We start from the raw sequence: 15,431 nt of genomic DNA on the forward strand, positions 1-15,431 counted from the left end.
GTGTGTCCCCAGTGGCGGGGTTAGGCCCGCTTTCTTTTCATCTCCATGGTAACAGTCTGTTCCCTTGTCTCTCTCCCAACAGGTCTCCAGTCACATTCAAGTTCTTGCCAGACGGAAATCTCGGGAGTTTCACACCAAGCTAAAGGTAAGAGCTACTGCCTACTGCACTGTTTGTGTAGCTTCCTGTTTCTGTTGCCTTGGTGACAGGTGGGATGCATCTAAGATTCCTCACATCTGATATTCCTGTTCAGCATTCGATGGGCTAGTCCCAGACTTCCCCGTGTTGTGCTCTGTTTCTTATTGCTTCCTGTAACTAACAAAAGAATAGCGGAACTGAAATGTCTTTGCAATGTGATGGTTCTTCACTCTGTCACTGATCAAGGATTTAATTGTATGTTCAGTTTCATAATATTTCATTAAACAGTGTTGTACAATGCAGATCTCTTCCGTCAACTTTCAAGAAAATACTGAAATATATATATTTTTTTGTTATATAAATTTTGATCACGAAAATAGATTGCACAACATTCACAGTGCATGATGTTAAGATAGCAAGCCACTGACAGCAAATTCAGGCAGCGTACTACCAAGACGTGTTCGCTGTTGATTGTACAGTAGATGAGCTAGCAGTCAACCAGAAGTTATGACCTTATTATCGTTTAACACGGAAGCTGTTCATGCAGGTTCGGCTTGCATGGCCTATGTTTGCAAGGTCATGCTTTACATACCACTATCAATACCTCCCATTTCATCTCTAACTATCGGAACATTATCATCATCCTATGTTGTAATACAGGCACTAGTTAGTCTTGTCCAAATAGCGAAGTATACAGGTGATAAGTGGCCTGTAAGAATATAACCACTCTCATCTCTTTGCATTTAGGTCACATGTATGGTAAGTACCACCCTCAATATACTGTACTGTTGGCTGTGCTTCAGGCCTGTCTGTATAGCTTGATGTGAAGGTGTCCCTGCTCTTAGATCCATAGTGTTGTGTTCTGCTGCGGAAGGCCTATGTACTGTGTAATGTATGTCCTGTGTGTATCTATCACCAGCAGCTACTGCGTACACTCCATCTCAGTGCGTCGTCATTGCCAGCATGCTCATCTTCTCCAAAAGGCTTCTTTCATTCAAATGGAAGTGAGGCAGTCCATTAACCCACGCATACAATACCAGTCAAAAGTTTGGACACACCTACTCATTCAAGGGTTTTTCTTTATTTTCACTATTTTCTACATTGTAGAATAATAGTGAATACATCAAAACTATGAAATAACACATATGGAATCATGTTGTAACCAAAAAAGTGGAAAACAAGATTCTTCAAAGTAGCCACCCTTTTCCGTGATGACAACTTTGCACTCTCTTGGCATTCTCTCAACCAGTTTCATGAGGTAGTCACCTGGAATGCATTTAATCTAACAGGTGTACCTTGGATATAGGGGGCGCTATTTTAATTTTTGGATGAAAAACGTTCCCGTTTTAAACAAGATATTTTGTCACGAAAAGATGCTCGACTATGCATATAATTGACAGCTTTGGAAAGAAAACACTCTGACGTTTCCAAAACTGTGAGTGCCACAGAACTGATGTTACAGGCGAAACCCAGATAAAAATCCAATCAGGAAGTGCCCAATGTTTTGAAACCGCCTCATGCCAATGACTCCTTATATGGCTGTGAAGGAGCTAGGAGTGAGCTTACGTTTTCCACGTTTTCCCCAAGGTGTCTATAGCATTGTGACATCTTTTTAGGCATTTCCATTGGAGAATGGCTGTAAGGGACCATATAGGGCGAGTGGTCACATGGTGTCTCCTGGAGAAAATCTTGCGTAAAATACTGAGGTAGCCATTTTTCCAATCGCTTCTTATGAGAAACCAACTGCCTCGACGGATATATTATCGAATACATATGTTAAAAACACCTTGAGGATGGATCCTTAACAACGTTTGCCGTGTTTCTGTCGATATTATGGAGCAAATTTTGAAAAAAGTTTGCCGTTATAGTTGAAGTATTTTTCGGTCGATTTCTCAGCCAAGCAGGATGAACAAGCGGGACCTTTTTCTTCGCCTACAAAAAGGAACATTTGCTATCTAACTGGGAGTCTCCTGGGTGAAAGCATCTGAAGCTCTTCAAAGGTAAATGATTTAATTTGGTTGCTTTTCTTATTTTCATGAAAATGTTGCCTGCTGCCAGCAGAGCCTAGCATAGCATTATGCCACGATAAACTTCCACAAATGCTTGTCTAGCGTTGGCTGTAACGCATATTTTGAAAATCTGAGATGACAGTGTTGTTAACAAAAGGCTAAGCTTGTGTTTGAATATATTTATTTCATTTAATTTGCGATTTCCATGAATAGGAAAAGTTGCGTTATGGTAAGGCACTTGAGGCTATGATTATGCTCCCGGATACGGGATTGCTAGTCGCAAGAAGATTATTTGTGGAATAATGCATAATGCATTTGAGCTAATCAGTTGTGTTGTGACAAGGTAGGGGTGGTATACAGAAGATAGCCCTATTTGATAAAAGAGTCCATATGAAAGTCCATATTATGGCAAAAACATCTCAAATAAGCAAAGAGAAACGACAGTCCATCATTACATTAAGACATAAAGGTCAGTCAGTACGGAACATTTAAAGAACTTTGAAAGTTTCTTCAAGCGTCATCACAAAAAACATCAAGCACTATGATGAAACTGGCTCTCATGAGGACCGCCACAGGAAAGGAAGACCCAGAGTTACCTCTGCTGCAGAGGATAAGTTCATTAGAGTTAACTGCACCTCAGATTGCAGCCCAAATAAATGCTTCAGAGTTCAAGTAACAGACACATCTCAACATTGGCTGTTCAGAGAAGACTGTGTGAATCAGGCCTTTATGATCGAATTGCTGCAAAGAAACCACTACTAAAGAACACCAATAATAAAAAGAGGCTCGCTTGGGCCAAGAAACATGAGCAATGGACATTAGATCAGTGGAAATCTGTCCTTTGTTCTGATGAGTCCAAATTTGAGATTTTTGATTACAACTGCCATGTCTTTGTGAGACCCAGAGTAGGTGAACGGATGATCTCCGCATGTGTGGTTACCACTGTGAATCATGGAGGAGGAGATGTGATGGTGTGGGGGTGCTTTGCTGGTGACACTTTTTGTGATTTATTTAGAAATCAAGGCACTCTTAACCAGCATGGCTACCACAACATTCTGCAGCGATTACGCCATCCCATCTGGATTGAGCTTAGTGGGACTATCATTTGTTTTTTAACGGGACAATGACCGGTAACACACCTCCAGGCCGTTTAGGGGCTATTTGGCCAAGGAGAGTGATGGAGTGCTGCATCAGATGACCTGGCCTCCACAATCACCTGACCTCAGAGTGAAGGAAAAGCATCCATCAAGTGCTCAGTATATGTGGGAACTCCTTCAAGATTGTTGGAAAAGCATTCCTCATGAAGCTGGTTGAGAGAATGCCAAGAGTGTGCAAAGCTGTCATCAAAGCAAAGGGTGGCTAGTTTGAAGAATCTAAAATCTATTTTGATTTGTTTATCACTTTCTCGGTTACTACCTGATTCCATATTTCATAGGTTTGATGTCTTCACTATCATTATACAATGTAGAAAATAGTAAAAATAAAGAAAAACCCTTGAATGAGTAGGTACAGTTGAAGTCGGAAGTTCACATACACCTTAGCCAAATACATTTAAACTTTTCACAATTACTGACATTTAATCATAGTACAAATTCCCTGTCTTAGGTCAGTTAGGATCACCACTTTATTTAAAAAATGTGAAATGTCAGAATAATAGTAGAGAGTGATTTATTTCAGCTTTTATTTCTTTCATCACATTCCCAGTGGGTCAGAAGTTTACATACACTCATTTAGATTTTGGTAGCATTGTCTTTAAATGGTTTAACTTGGATCAAAAGTTTTGGATAGCCTTCCACAAGCTTCCCACAATAAGTAGGGTGAATTCCTCCCCTCCCATTCCTCCTGACAGAGCTGGTGTAACTGAATCAGGTTGGAAGCCTCCTTGCTCGCACACACTTTTTCAGTTCTGCCCACAAATTTTCTTTGGGATTGAGGTCAGCGCTTTGTGATGGCCACTTCAATACCTTGACTTTGTTGTCCTTAAGCCATTTTGCCACAACATTGGAAGTATGCTTGCAGTCATAGTCCATTTGGAAGACACATTTGCGACCAAGCTTTAACTTCCTGACTGATGTCTTGAGAAGTTGCTTCAATATATATATCGTTTTACTGTGGATATAGATACTTTTGTACCTGTTTCCTCCAGCATCTTCACAAGGTCCTTTGCTGTTGTTCTGAGATTGATTTGCACTTTTTCCACCAAAGTACGTTCATCTCTAGGACACAGAACGCGTCTCCTTCCTGAGCGGTATGCCGGCTGCGTAGTCCTTGCGTACCATTGTTTGTACAGGTGAACGTGGTACCTTAAGGCATTTGGAAATTGCTCCCAAGGATGAACCAGACTTGTGGAGGTCTACAATTTTTTTTTTGGATTTTACCATGATGTCAAGCAAAGAAGCACTGAGTTTGAAGGTAGGCCTTGAAATACATCCACAGGTACACCTCCAATGGACTCAAATGATGTCAATTAGCCTATCAGAAGCTTCTAAAGCCATGACATCTTGGAATTTTCCAAGCTGTTTAAAGGCACAGTCAACTTACTGTATGGAAACTTCTGACCCACTGTGAATTATAAGTGAAATCATCTGTCTGTAAACAATTGTTGGAAAAATTATTTGTGTCATGCACAAAGTAGATGTCCTAACCGACTTGCCAAACTATAGTTTAACCTCTCTGGGATACCTGGCCAAAAGCCAGTGAAAATGCAGAGCGCCAAATTCAAATAAATTACTATAAAAATCAAACCTTCATGAAATCACACATGTAAGAAACCAAATTAAAGCTACACGTGTTGTGAATCCAGCCAACATGTCAGATTTCAAAAAGGCTTTTCGGCGAAAGCAAACAATGCTATTATCTGAGGGTAGCACCTCCGTAAACAAAGAGGGAAAACATATTTCAACCCTGCAGGCGCGACACATAACGCAGAAATAAAAATATAAATCATGCCTTACCTTTGACGAGCTTCTTTTGTTGGCACTCCAATATATCCCATAAACATCACAAATGGTCCCTTTGTTCTATTACTTCCGTCGATATATATCCAAAATATCCATTTAGTTGGCACATTTGATCCAGAAAAACACCGGTTCCAACGTGCGCAACTTGACTACAAAATATCTCAAAAGTTACCTGTAAACTTTGCCAAAACATTTCAAACTACTTTTGTAATACAACTTTAGGTATTTTTTAAAGTAAATAATTGATCAAATTGAAGGCGGGATGATCTGTGTTCAATACAGGAAGAAAACAAACTGACGCTACCTTTCTGGGCACGCGCCTCTATCTGACAGTACACTTGAAGTGACCCTTGTTTTGAACAGGGCTACTTCTTTACACAAAGGAAAAACCTCAACCAATTTCTAAAGACTGGTGATATCCAGTGGAAGCGATAGGAACTGCAAGAAGGTCCCTTAGAAATCTGGATTCCCAATGAAACATCATTGAAAAGAGAGTGACCTCAAAATAAAAATCTGAATAGTTTGTCCTCGGGGTTTCGCCTGCTACATAAGTCCTGTTATACTCACAGACATGATTCAAACAGTTTTAGAAACTTCAGAGTGTTTTCTATCCACATCTACTAATGATATGCACATCTTATCTTCTGGGGATGAGTAGCAGGCAGTTGAATTTGGGCATGCATTTCATCCGGACGTGAAAATACTGCCCCGTCACCAGGAAGTTATCAAGAGATTTGTGGAGTGGTTGAAAAACAAGTGTATGTAAACTTCCGACTTCAACTGTATGCCAACACCTTTTACTGATACTGTATGATTTTCATAAATTTGATTAAAATGTACGACTTATAAAATGTCCACAGATGCCACTTCTCTACAGAGAACTCAAGCACCGGAGTGCTTTCTTTCCAATGTTCAGCATACACTAGAATCTTGCCCTGATGTCCTTGGTTGTGGGATTCTTTCAATCACTTAGGGCTGGAATCAATCTGTATCCGTGTTATAGCTCGATTGGAATTTAAAGGCAATGTTACAACGTTAAAGGAGACTGCAGTAAACGCTGCCAATGACAGCTCAATCAGAAATTACCTTCGAATTTTAACTCGGATCTTCCGCAATACGGATTAAATCCAGCCCTTAGTTGCACCACTTGTGACAATCTGTTTGGGTAATGTACTGTTTTTTCATACAAGACAAGCTCTGCCCTTAGAAGATAAACACATTTAAATGGTTAAGTATTCCATTCAAGACTCAATAACAACACAATGGGTGTTCTGTGTTTTTATTCTGTGTTTTTATTCAGGCTCAGAGAAAAATGAAGAGCAATAGAATTCTGTACTCTTAAAAGCACATATTTTTCAGGCAAATAGACGGCCTTGTGTGTGTGTGAGGTTGTCTATATGTGTGTGGGTGTGTGTGTTTGTTTGGCTGTTGTTGCTTGTTCTTTGTCCCACCACTCTGAGTCATTGTGTTGTGTTCTACTGAAGGACCAGAGTGTGAAAGACAAGGCACTGCAGAGTATGGCCTCCATGTCCTCGGCTCAGATCGTCTCTGCCACTGCCATCCACAACAAGCTGGGCCTCCCAAGACCCACCTTCCCTGGGGCGACAGGAGTAAGACACCCCTCACTAAACCCACATATTTCATAACAATTAACTTGATGTGCATTGTGCTGTCCTGATTGTCCATTAATTTACTCTTCCCTAGTTTTGGCAGGGTATGATATCCACTGGCCAGCCTGGATCATCACAAGAGTAAGTCGTCCTAATGTGTCTTTTATTATTATTATTTTTTTCACCTTTATTTAACCAGTTAGGCTACTTGAGAACAAGTTCTCATTTGCAACTGCGACCTGGCCAAGATAAAGCAAAGCAGTGTTACACAGACAACAACACAGAGTTACACATGGAGTAAAAAATAAACAAGCCAATAACACAATAAACAAATCAATGACACAGTAGAAAAAATAAAGTATATATACAGTGTGTGCAAAAGGCACGAGGGGATAGGCAATAAATAGGCCATAGGAGCGAATAGTTACAATTTAGTAGATTAACACTGGAGTGATAAATGAGCAGATGATGATGTGCAAGTAGAGATACTGGTGTGCAAAAGAGCAGGAAAGTAAATAAAATAAAGTGTCTGTCTTGTTATTGATAATATACGATGATGAAGTAATAACTTAACTAATTTGTTAGCTCGATTTTATAACTTATCTACCTAGTTAATTTTTTGTATTATTACAATAACCAGGTCAACTTCCTAATTCTGTCTTTTTATCTTCAGCATTAAGCCATTTTCCCAGCAGGCCTACCCCAGCCAGACAGCTGTAACAACCACCATCTCAGGTGAGGGTGCCCTTTTACCCAATCCACCTTATTTCTATCAGCTCATTTCACTTTATCTGAGGCCAACGCTCAAACAAAATGGCACCTATTGGCACCTACAATGGCATCCAGGGCATTAATACTGCTACATGGCTAATGCTACTAGTGATATAGCTAATGGGTATCATGTTAGTGAGTGTATTTAACCAGGTAGGCCAATTGAGAACAAGTTCTCATTTACAAATGTGACCTGGCCAAGATAAAGCAAAGCAGTGTGACTAAAAACAAGAACACAGAGTTACACATGGGATAAACAAACGTACAGTCAATAACACAATAGAAAAAAATCTATATACAGTGTGTGCAAATGGAGTAAGGAGGTAAGGCAATACATAGGCCAATAGTAGCGAAGTAATTAGAATTTAGCTAATTAAAACTGGAGTGATAGATATGCAGATGATGATGTGCAAATAGAAATATTGGTGTGCAAAAGAGCACAAAAGTAAATAAAAACAATATGGAGATGAGTTAGGTAGTTGGATGGGCTATTTACAGATGAGCTGTGTACAGCTGCAGTGATCGGTAAGCTGCTCAGATAGCTGATGCTTAAAGTTAGTGAGGGAGATATAAGTCTCCAACTTCAGCGAATTTTGCAATTCGTTCCAGTCATTGGCAGCAGAGAACTGGAAGGAAACGCGGCCAAAGAGGTGTTGGCTTTGGGGATGACCAGTGAGATATACCTGCTGGAGCACGTGCTACGGGTAGGTGTTGTTAAGGTGATCAGTGAGCTGAGATAAGATTTGTAAGTCGCTCTGGATAAGAGCGTCTGCTAAATGACTTAAATGATGAATGATAAATGATAAGGCGGAGCTTTACCTAGCAAAGACTTCTAGATGACCCGGAGCCAGTGGGTCTGGCGATGAATATGTAGCGAGGGCCAGCTGACGAGAGCATCCAGGTCGCAGTGGTGGTATATGGGGCTTTGGTGACAAAACGGATGGCACTGTGATAGACTGCATCCAATTTGCTGAGTAGAGTGTTGAAGGCTATTTTGTAAATGACATCGCCAAAGTCGAGGATCGGTAGGATAGTCCGTTTTACGAGGGTATGTTTGGCAGCGTGAGTGATGGAGGCTTTGTTGCGACATGGGAAGCTGATTCTATATTTCATTTTGAATTGGAGATGCTTAATAGGAGTCTGGAAGGAGAGTTTACAGTCTAGCCAGACACCAAGGTATTTGTAGTTGTCCACATATAAGTCAGAACCGTCCAGAGTAGTGATGCTAGTCGGGCGGGCGGGTGCAGGCAGCCATCGGTTGAAGAGCATGCATTTAGTTTTACTAGCGTTTAAGAGCAGTTGGAGGCCACGGAAGGAGTGTTGTATGGCATCGTTTGGAGGTTTGTTAATACAGTGTCCAAAGAAGGGCCAGATGTATACAGAATGGTGTCATCTGCGTAGAGGTGGATCAAAGAATCACCAGCAGCAAGAGCGACATAATTGATATATACAGAGAAAAGAGTCTGACTGAGAATTGAACCCTGTAGTACCCCCATAGAGACTGCCAGAGGTCCGGACAACAGGCCCTCCGATTTGACACACTGAACTCTATCTGAGAAGTTTTTGGTGAACCAGGTGAGGCAATCATTTGGGAAACCAAGGCTATCGAGTCTGCCGATGAGGATGTGGTGAATGACAGAGTCGAAAGCCTTGGCCAGGTCGATGAAGACGGCTGCACAGTACTGTCTTTTATCGATGGCGGTTATGATATTGTTTAGTACCTTCAGCGTGGCTGAGGTGCACCCGTGACAAGCTCGGAAACCGGATTGCACAGCGAAGAAGGTACGGTAGGGTGGAAATGGTCAGTGATCTATTTCTTTACTTGGCTTTCGAAGACTTTAGAAAGGCAGGGCAGGATGGATATAGGTCTGTAACAGTTTGGGTCTAGAGTGTCTCCACCTTTGAAGAGGGGGATGACTGCGACAGCTTTCCAATCTTTAGGAATCTCAGATGATATGAAAGAGAAGTTGAACAGACTAGTAATAGGGGTTGCAACAATGGCTGAGGACAATCTTAGAAATAGAGGGCCCAGATTATCTAGCCCAGCTGATTTATAGGGGTACAGGTTTTGCAGCTCTTTCAGAACATCTGCTGTCTGGATTTGGGTGAAGGAGCAGCTGGGGAGGCTTGGACAAGTAGCTGCGGGGTGCACGGCGCTGCTGGTCAGGGTTGGGGTAGCCAGGAGGAAAGCATGGCCAGCCATAGAGAAATGCTTCTTGAAATTCTCGATTATCGTGGATTTATCGGTGGTGACAGTGTTTCCTAGCCTCAGTGCAGTGTGCAGTTGGGAGGAGGTGCACTATTCTCCATGGACTTGACAGTGTCCCAGAACTTTTAGGAGTTAGAGCTACAGAATGCAAATTTATGTTTGAAAAAGCTAGCCTTTGCTTTCCTAACTGACTGTCTGTATTGGTTCCTGACTTCCCTGAAAAGTTTCATATCGCGGGGACTATTCGATGCTAATGCAGTACGCCACAAAATGTTTTTGTGCTGGTCGAGGGCAGTCAGGTCTGGAGTGAACCAAGGGCTATATCTGTTCTTAGTTCTACATTTTTTGAAAGGGGCATGCTTATTTAAGATGCTGAGGAAATTACTACTGACGAGATGAGGTCAATATCCTTCCAGGATACCCGGGCCAGGTTGTTTAGAAAGGCCTGCTTGCAGGAGTGTTTTTAGGGAGCGTTTGACAGTGAAGAGGTGGTCGTTTGACCGTGGACCCATAATGGATGCAATGAGGCTGGGGCCGACAGATAAACAAAAATGGAATACTGTGATTAATGAACAGTCCAGCAGGCATCAGTTATGTAGCCAGCTGATCATAGGGTCCAGTGAACAGCAATAGATGAAACAGGGAAGCCGTTAGGTAGTCATTACTACACTAGCAAGCGGGGGACATGGCGTTCATAAAGTTAGCAGGCCGGGGCTAGCAGAAGCGTCTTCACCGACGTCCGACTAGGGTCGGTTGAGGGCACATCAGACAGAATTACTACGGCAGCTTCGGGGCTGTGCCACTCAGTAGCAGCTTGCTATCTGCGATGATCTGGAGTAATGGTCCAGAGCTTACGGCAGGAATCTGGTGATGTAGTGGAGAAAAGTAGTCCGATATGCTCAGGGTTGATATCGCGCTGTGCAGACTTGTGGGTATTATCCAGGCTAAAAGCGGCTAGTGTCTGAGCTAAAGGTAAAGGCCGCTAGCAGTGGCTAACAATGACTAAATAGCTAGTAGATAATTAGCTAGTTAGCATCTGATGGCTAGCTTCTGATGGAATTTCTAGCTATAAGGTCTAAAAATAGCAGATCTGTATCACATTGGGTGAGGCGGGTTGCCGGAAGGTATATTTAATTTAAAAATTGAAAAATAAATGTATTATATTGAAATATTTACAGATTTTTTTGTGTTTTTTTTACACGGGACAATGACAAAACACGTCTGCACTGCTACGCCATCTTGGATTGCCTAGTGCCAGTAAACGGTGGATAGTGAGGTGACAGTGTTGTGTGTAATCCCCCAGCGTACGAGCCCCCCACGGCTACAGCCCCAGCCTGGCAGGGACGCTCCATCGGGACCACCATACTCAGACTGGTGGAGTTCTCTGCCTTCCTGGAGCAGCAGAGAGACCCTGACACTGTGAGTACATGCCCTACTGTCTTCCTTCCAACACACAGAAAAACACACCTGGGTAAACCCGTGCTTGTTTCTCAGACAGCATCCCAAACCAGACCAAACTAATGCTGTTTCCTGAGGTCAACCATACTTCCTCAAACTGGTGTATGTCTTCACACACTCTCTCAGACAAAACAAGCAAAGCAGAATCCCTCCAAATACCAAAGTGACTCTGGAACATATAGGTAAGTGCCAAAATAAAGGAAACACCAACATAAAGTATCTTAATAGGGCGTTGGGACACGAGCCAGAAAGCTTCACTGTGCCTTGGCATAGAGTCTACAAGTGTCTGAAACACTTTTGAAGGGATGCTACACCATTCTTCCACAAGAATTTCCATCATTGATGGTGGTGGAAAACGTTGTCTCAGGCGCCGCACCAGAATCTCCCATAAGTGTACACACACTTTTTAAACCCCCTATGCTCCTTTAAGACCCCTCTTTCAAAATAACAGATATCTTATAGCCATGGTAGCCAAAATAACAGATCTCTTCTAGCCATGGTAGTCAAAATAACAGATCTCTTCTAGCCATGGTAGCCAAAATAACAGATTTCTTCTAGCCATGGTAGCCAAAATAACAGATCTCTTCTAGCCATGGTAGCCAAAATAATGGCCAACTGTGTATTTTTATACAGGACCCTAACCTAAGCATGATAGGATGTTAAATGCTTAATTAACTCAGGAACCATACCTGTATGGAAGCAGCTGCTTACAATATACTTTGTATCCCTCATTTACTCAAGTGTTTTCTTTATTTTGGCAGTTAACTGTATATCCAGTTTGTCATTTTGTCACTATTTGTTAGCTGTTGCGTTTTTACTTGTGTTGACATTTATCTTGGGTTAGTGAGCTATCCTAGACCAGTGTTTATGCTGCTACAGTGCCTTCGGAAAGTATTCAGACCCCTTGACCTTTTCCACATTTTTTACGTTACAGCCTTATTCTAAAATGGATTTTTTTTAAACATTTTAAATACTGAGCAATCTGTAAACAATAACCCATAACAACGAAGCGAAAACCAAATTTATTTAAAATTAAAAACAGAAATACCTTATTTACATAAGTGTTCAGACCCTTTGTATTGAGGCTCGAATTTGAGCTCAGGTGCATCCTGTTTCCATTGATCATCCTTGATGTTTCTATAACTTGATTGGAGTCCACCTGTGGTAAATTCAATTGATTGGACATGATTTGGAAAGACATACACCTGTCTATATAAGGTCCCACAGTAGACAGTGCATGTCAGAGCAAAAACAAGCCATGAGGTCGAAGGAATTGTCCGTAGAGCTCAGAGACAGGATTGTGTCGAGGCACAGATCTGGGGAAGGGTACCAAAACATTTCTGCAGCATTGAAGATCCCCAAGAACACAGTGGCCTCCATCATTCTTAAATGGAAGAAGTTTGGAACCACCAAGACTCTTCCTAGAGCCGGCCGCCTAGCCAAACTGAGCAATCGGAGGAGAAGAATCTTGGTCAGGGAGGTAACCAAGAACCTGATGGTCACTCTGACAGAGCTACTCTGTGGAGATGGGAGAACCTTCCAGAAAGACAAACATCTCTGCAGCACTCCACCAATCAGGCCTTTATGGTAGAGTGGCCAGATTGAAGCAACTCCTCAATAAAAGGCACATGAGTTTGCCAGAAGGCACCTACCTAAAGACTCTCAGACTATGAGAAACAAGATTCTCTGGTCTGATGAATCCAAGATTGAACTCTTTGGCCTGAATTCCAAGCGTCATGTCTGGAAGAAACCTGCCACAATCCCTACGGTGAAGCATTGTGGTGGCAGCATCATGCTGTGGTGATGTTTTTCAGTGGCAGGGACTCTGAGATTAGTCAGGTTCGAGAGAAAAGTACAGAGTTCCTTGATGAAGACCTGCTCCAGACCTCAGACTGGGGTGAAGGTTCAGCTTCCAACAGGACAATGACCCTAAGCACACAGCCAAGACAACACAGGAGTAGCTTCAGGATAAGTCTCTGAATATCCTTGAGTGGCCCAGCCAGAGCACGGACTTGAATCGAACATCTCTGGAGAGACCTGACAATAGCTGTGCAAAGACGCACCCCATCCAACCTGACAGAGCTTGAGAGGATCTGTAGAGAAGAATGGGAGAAACTCCCAAATAAATCCCCCAAGTGTAAAGTCATACCCAAGAAGACTCAATGCTGTTTTTGCTGCCCGAAGGTGCTTCAACAAAGTACTGAGTAAAGGATCTGAATACTTATGTGAATGTTATATATATATATATTTTTTTTTAATGTTCTTTGTCATCATGGGTTATTGTGTGTGTATAGATTGAGTGTGAAAAACGATTTAATCTATTTTAGCGTAAGGGGCTGTAACGTAACAAAATGTGGAAAAGGTCAAGGGGTCTGAATACTTTCCGAAGGCACTGTATGTCTGGGCAATGTTACAATGAAGTAAAATAATTTCACTTCAATTTTTATCAGGGAGTCATACTGAGACCAAGGTCTCTTTTACAAATGAGCCCTGAATTACGTTAATTACAGAAAATACATACAATCAAAATACAAAATGTAAGCAGAAAGAAAGAAAGAAAAACAAAGACCATCAGTAAAAATGTTATCATTCTGAATTGGCCTAGAGGCAACAAAACATCAAAGATTGTTCAACAAATAAGTTGCAAAAAAAAACAAGCTGAATTTGGACTGACCTCAATGAATTGACTGGTTGATTGTTTGTTTGTTCGTTAGGCTGTTAGCCGACCAAGATTGTTTTAGTCGAGCAGTTACAAATATATATACACACATAATTTGCAAATAAAAAGAGTGTCTGCTAAATGACTTAAATGTAAATGTAATGTAAAAATCCTACAATGTGATTTTCTGGATTTTTTTCTTCTAATTTTGTCTGTCATAGTTGAAGTGTATCTACAAAGAAAATGACAGGCCTCTCTCATCTTTTTAAGTGGGAGAACTTGCACAATTGGTAGCTGACTAAATACTTTTTTTGCCCCACTGTTTATATTTGCGCCCATCTCAGTGAACTAATCCATTGTGGAGGCCTAGAGTAAAAGCTGGTCGGATGCTCCATATTGAGGGTGTGATGCAATTGAGAGGTCATGCAGAGGCCAAATTTTGAGCTCTGTGCCACATAGCCATGCACCTCCCAAATTTTGTAACAATGCGGATGAGTCTGTATAGCTCCGCATTAACATGATTGGTTGATGGTAGGTGGGGGTGGTACATCTTGTATTAACACAAACGTACTTCCTTGAAAACAGCTATGCACCGCTCCGTGAAGCGCAAGAAGATTTGGATAAAATTTTGATTAACCACATGACAATGATTTTGAGAAACTGTTTTACGAAACTGGCACGCAAAGATCGTTAGAAATGGTAAGATAAATTGCCATTCCACATGAGAAAGGTTGCTGACTCCTCGTATAGCCTATTACCGGCAACTTCAAGAGAGTAATGGCAGAATCTGCGAAAGCCAGTGTAACGGATGTGAAACGGCTAGCTTAGTTAGCGGTGGTGCGCGCTAAATAGCGTTTCAATCAGTGACGTCACTTGCTCTGAGACCTTGAAGTAGTAGTTCCCCTTGCTCTGCAAGGACCGCGGCTTTTGTGGAGCGATGGGTAACGATGCTTGGCGGGTGACTGTTGTTAATGTGTGCAGAGGGTCCCTGGTTCGCGCCCGGGTATGGGCGAGGGGACGGTCTAAAGTTATACTGTTACACCAGCAGGAGCAGAAGGAGAATAATTGGGTCAGGTTTTTTCTTCTGGTTATCTAGATCTCTGGCACCGCTTGAGGCATCAAACCGTAAGCTTGAAGCATCAATGCACATAGTTGATTTCATTAAAACACATTGGGTGTGTCTATATATGGAAAAATACACATTTAAAAATGGAGCAATTGATTTGTCAAAAGAACAGACAACTTTTGGTCGACCAAAAGTCGGTAATAGGCTATGCGAACCAAAGGAATTACCAGGGTTAGCCATCCCTGAGACTGGGTGTGGATGAATGTCTAAAGTTTAGTAATGATGTTAGGACTTTTTGTAAAAGGGCTTTATAACTTAAAACGTATCAAGCTATGTGACATCAAAGATATATATATTAATACATTTGTTATGACAATACAATACTAGTGACCTTGTCAAGAGGTTAAGATTTTTTAGAGCCAGCTTCCCAGATGTAGATTAACTCTAGTCCTGAACTAAAAATCATTCTCAATGGAGATCATCTATTGAAAACTATTTTTAGTCCAGGACCAGGCTTAATCTGTGTCTGGGGAACCAACTCTTAGGGTAATGG

At 41.6% G+C, this 15,431-nt stretch overlaps 1 protein-coding gene across 2 annotated transcripts in view; it reads left to right on the forward strand.

The window, feature by feature from the left end:
* tead1a (TEA domain family member 1a) overlaps positions 1-15,431 on the forward strand; it is a 112,839-nt gene that overhangs the window by 85,103 nt on the left and 12,305 nt on the right. The window contains exons 5-10 of one of the 2 annotated variants that reach the window (XM_046347213.1): positions 83-145; positions 884-895; positions 6,590-6,715; positions 6,810-6,856; positions 7,389-7,450; positions 10,999-11,114. In XM_046347213.1, coding sequence (XP_046203169.1) covers positions 83-145; positions 884-895; positions 6,590-6,715; positions 6,810-6,856; positions 7,389-7,450; positions 10,999-11,114 — 426 coding nt within the window. The remainder of the gene's footprint in view (positions 1-82; positions 146-883; positions 896-6,589; positions 6,716-6,809; positions 6,857-7,388; positions 7,451-10,998; positions 11,115-15,431) is intronic. The other variant, XM_046347223.1, reaches the window with a different exon arrangement.

This window comes from Oncorhynchus gorbuscha, linkage group LG01 (assembly GCF_021184085.1).
Source record: "Oncorhynchus gorbuscha isolate QuinsamMale2020 ecotype Even-year linkage group LG01, OgorEven_v1.0, whole genome shotgun sequence".
Classification (NCBI taxonomy): Eukaryota; Metazoa; Chordata; class Actinopteri; order Salmoniformes; family Salmonidae; genus Oncorhynchus; species Oncorhynchus gorbuscha.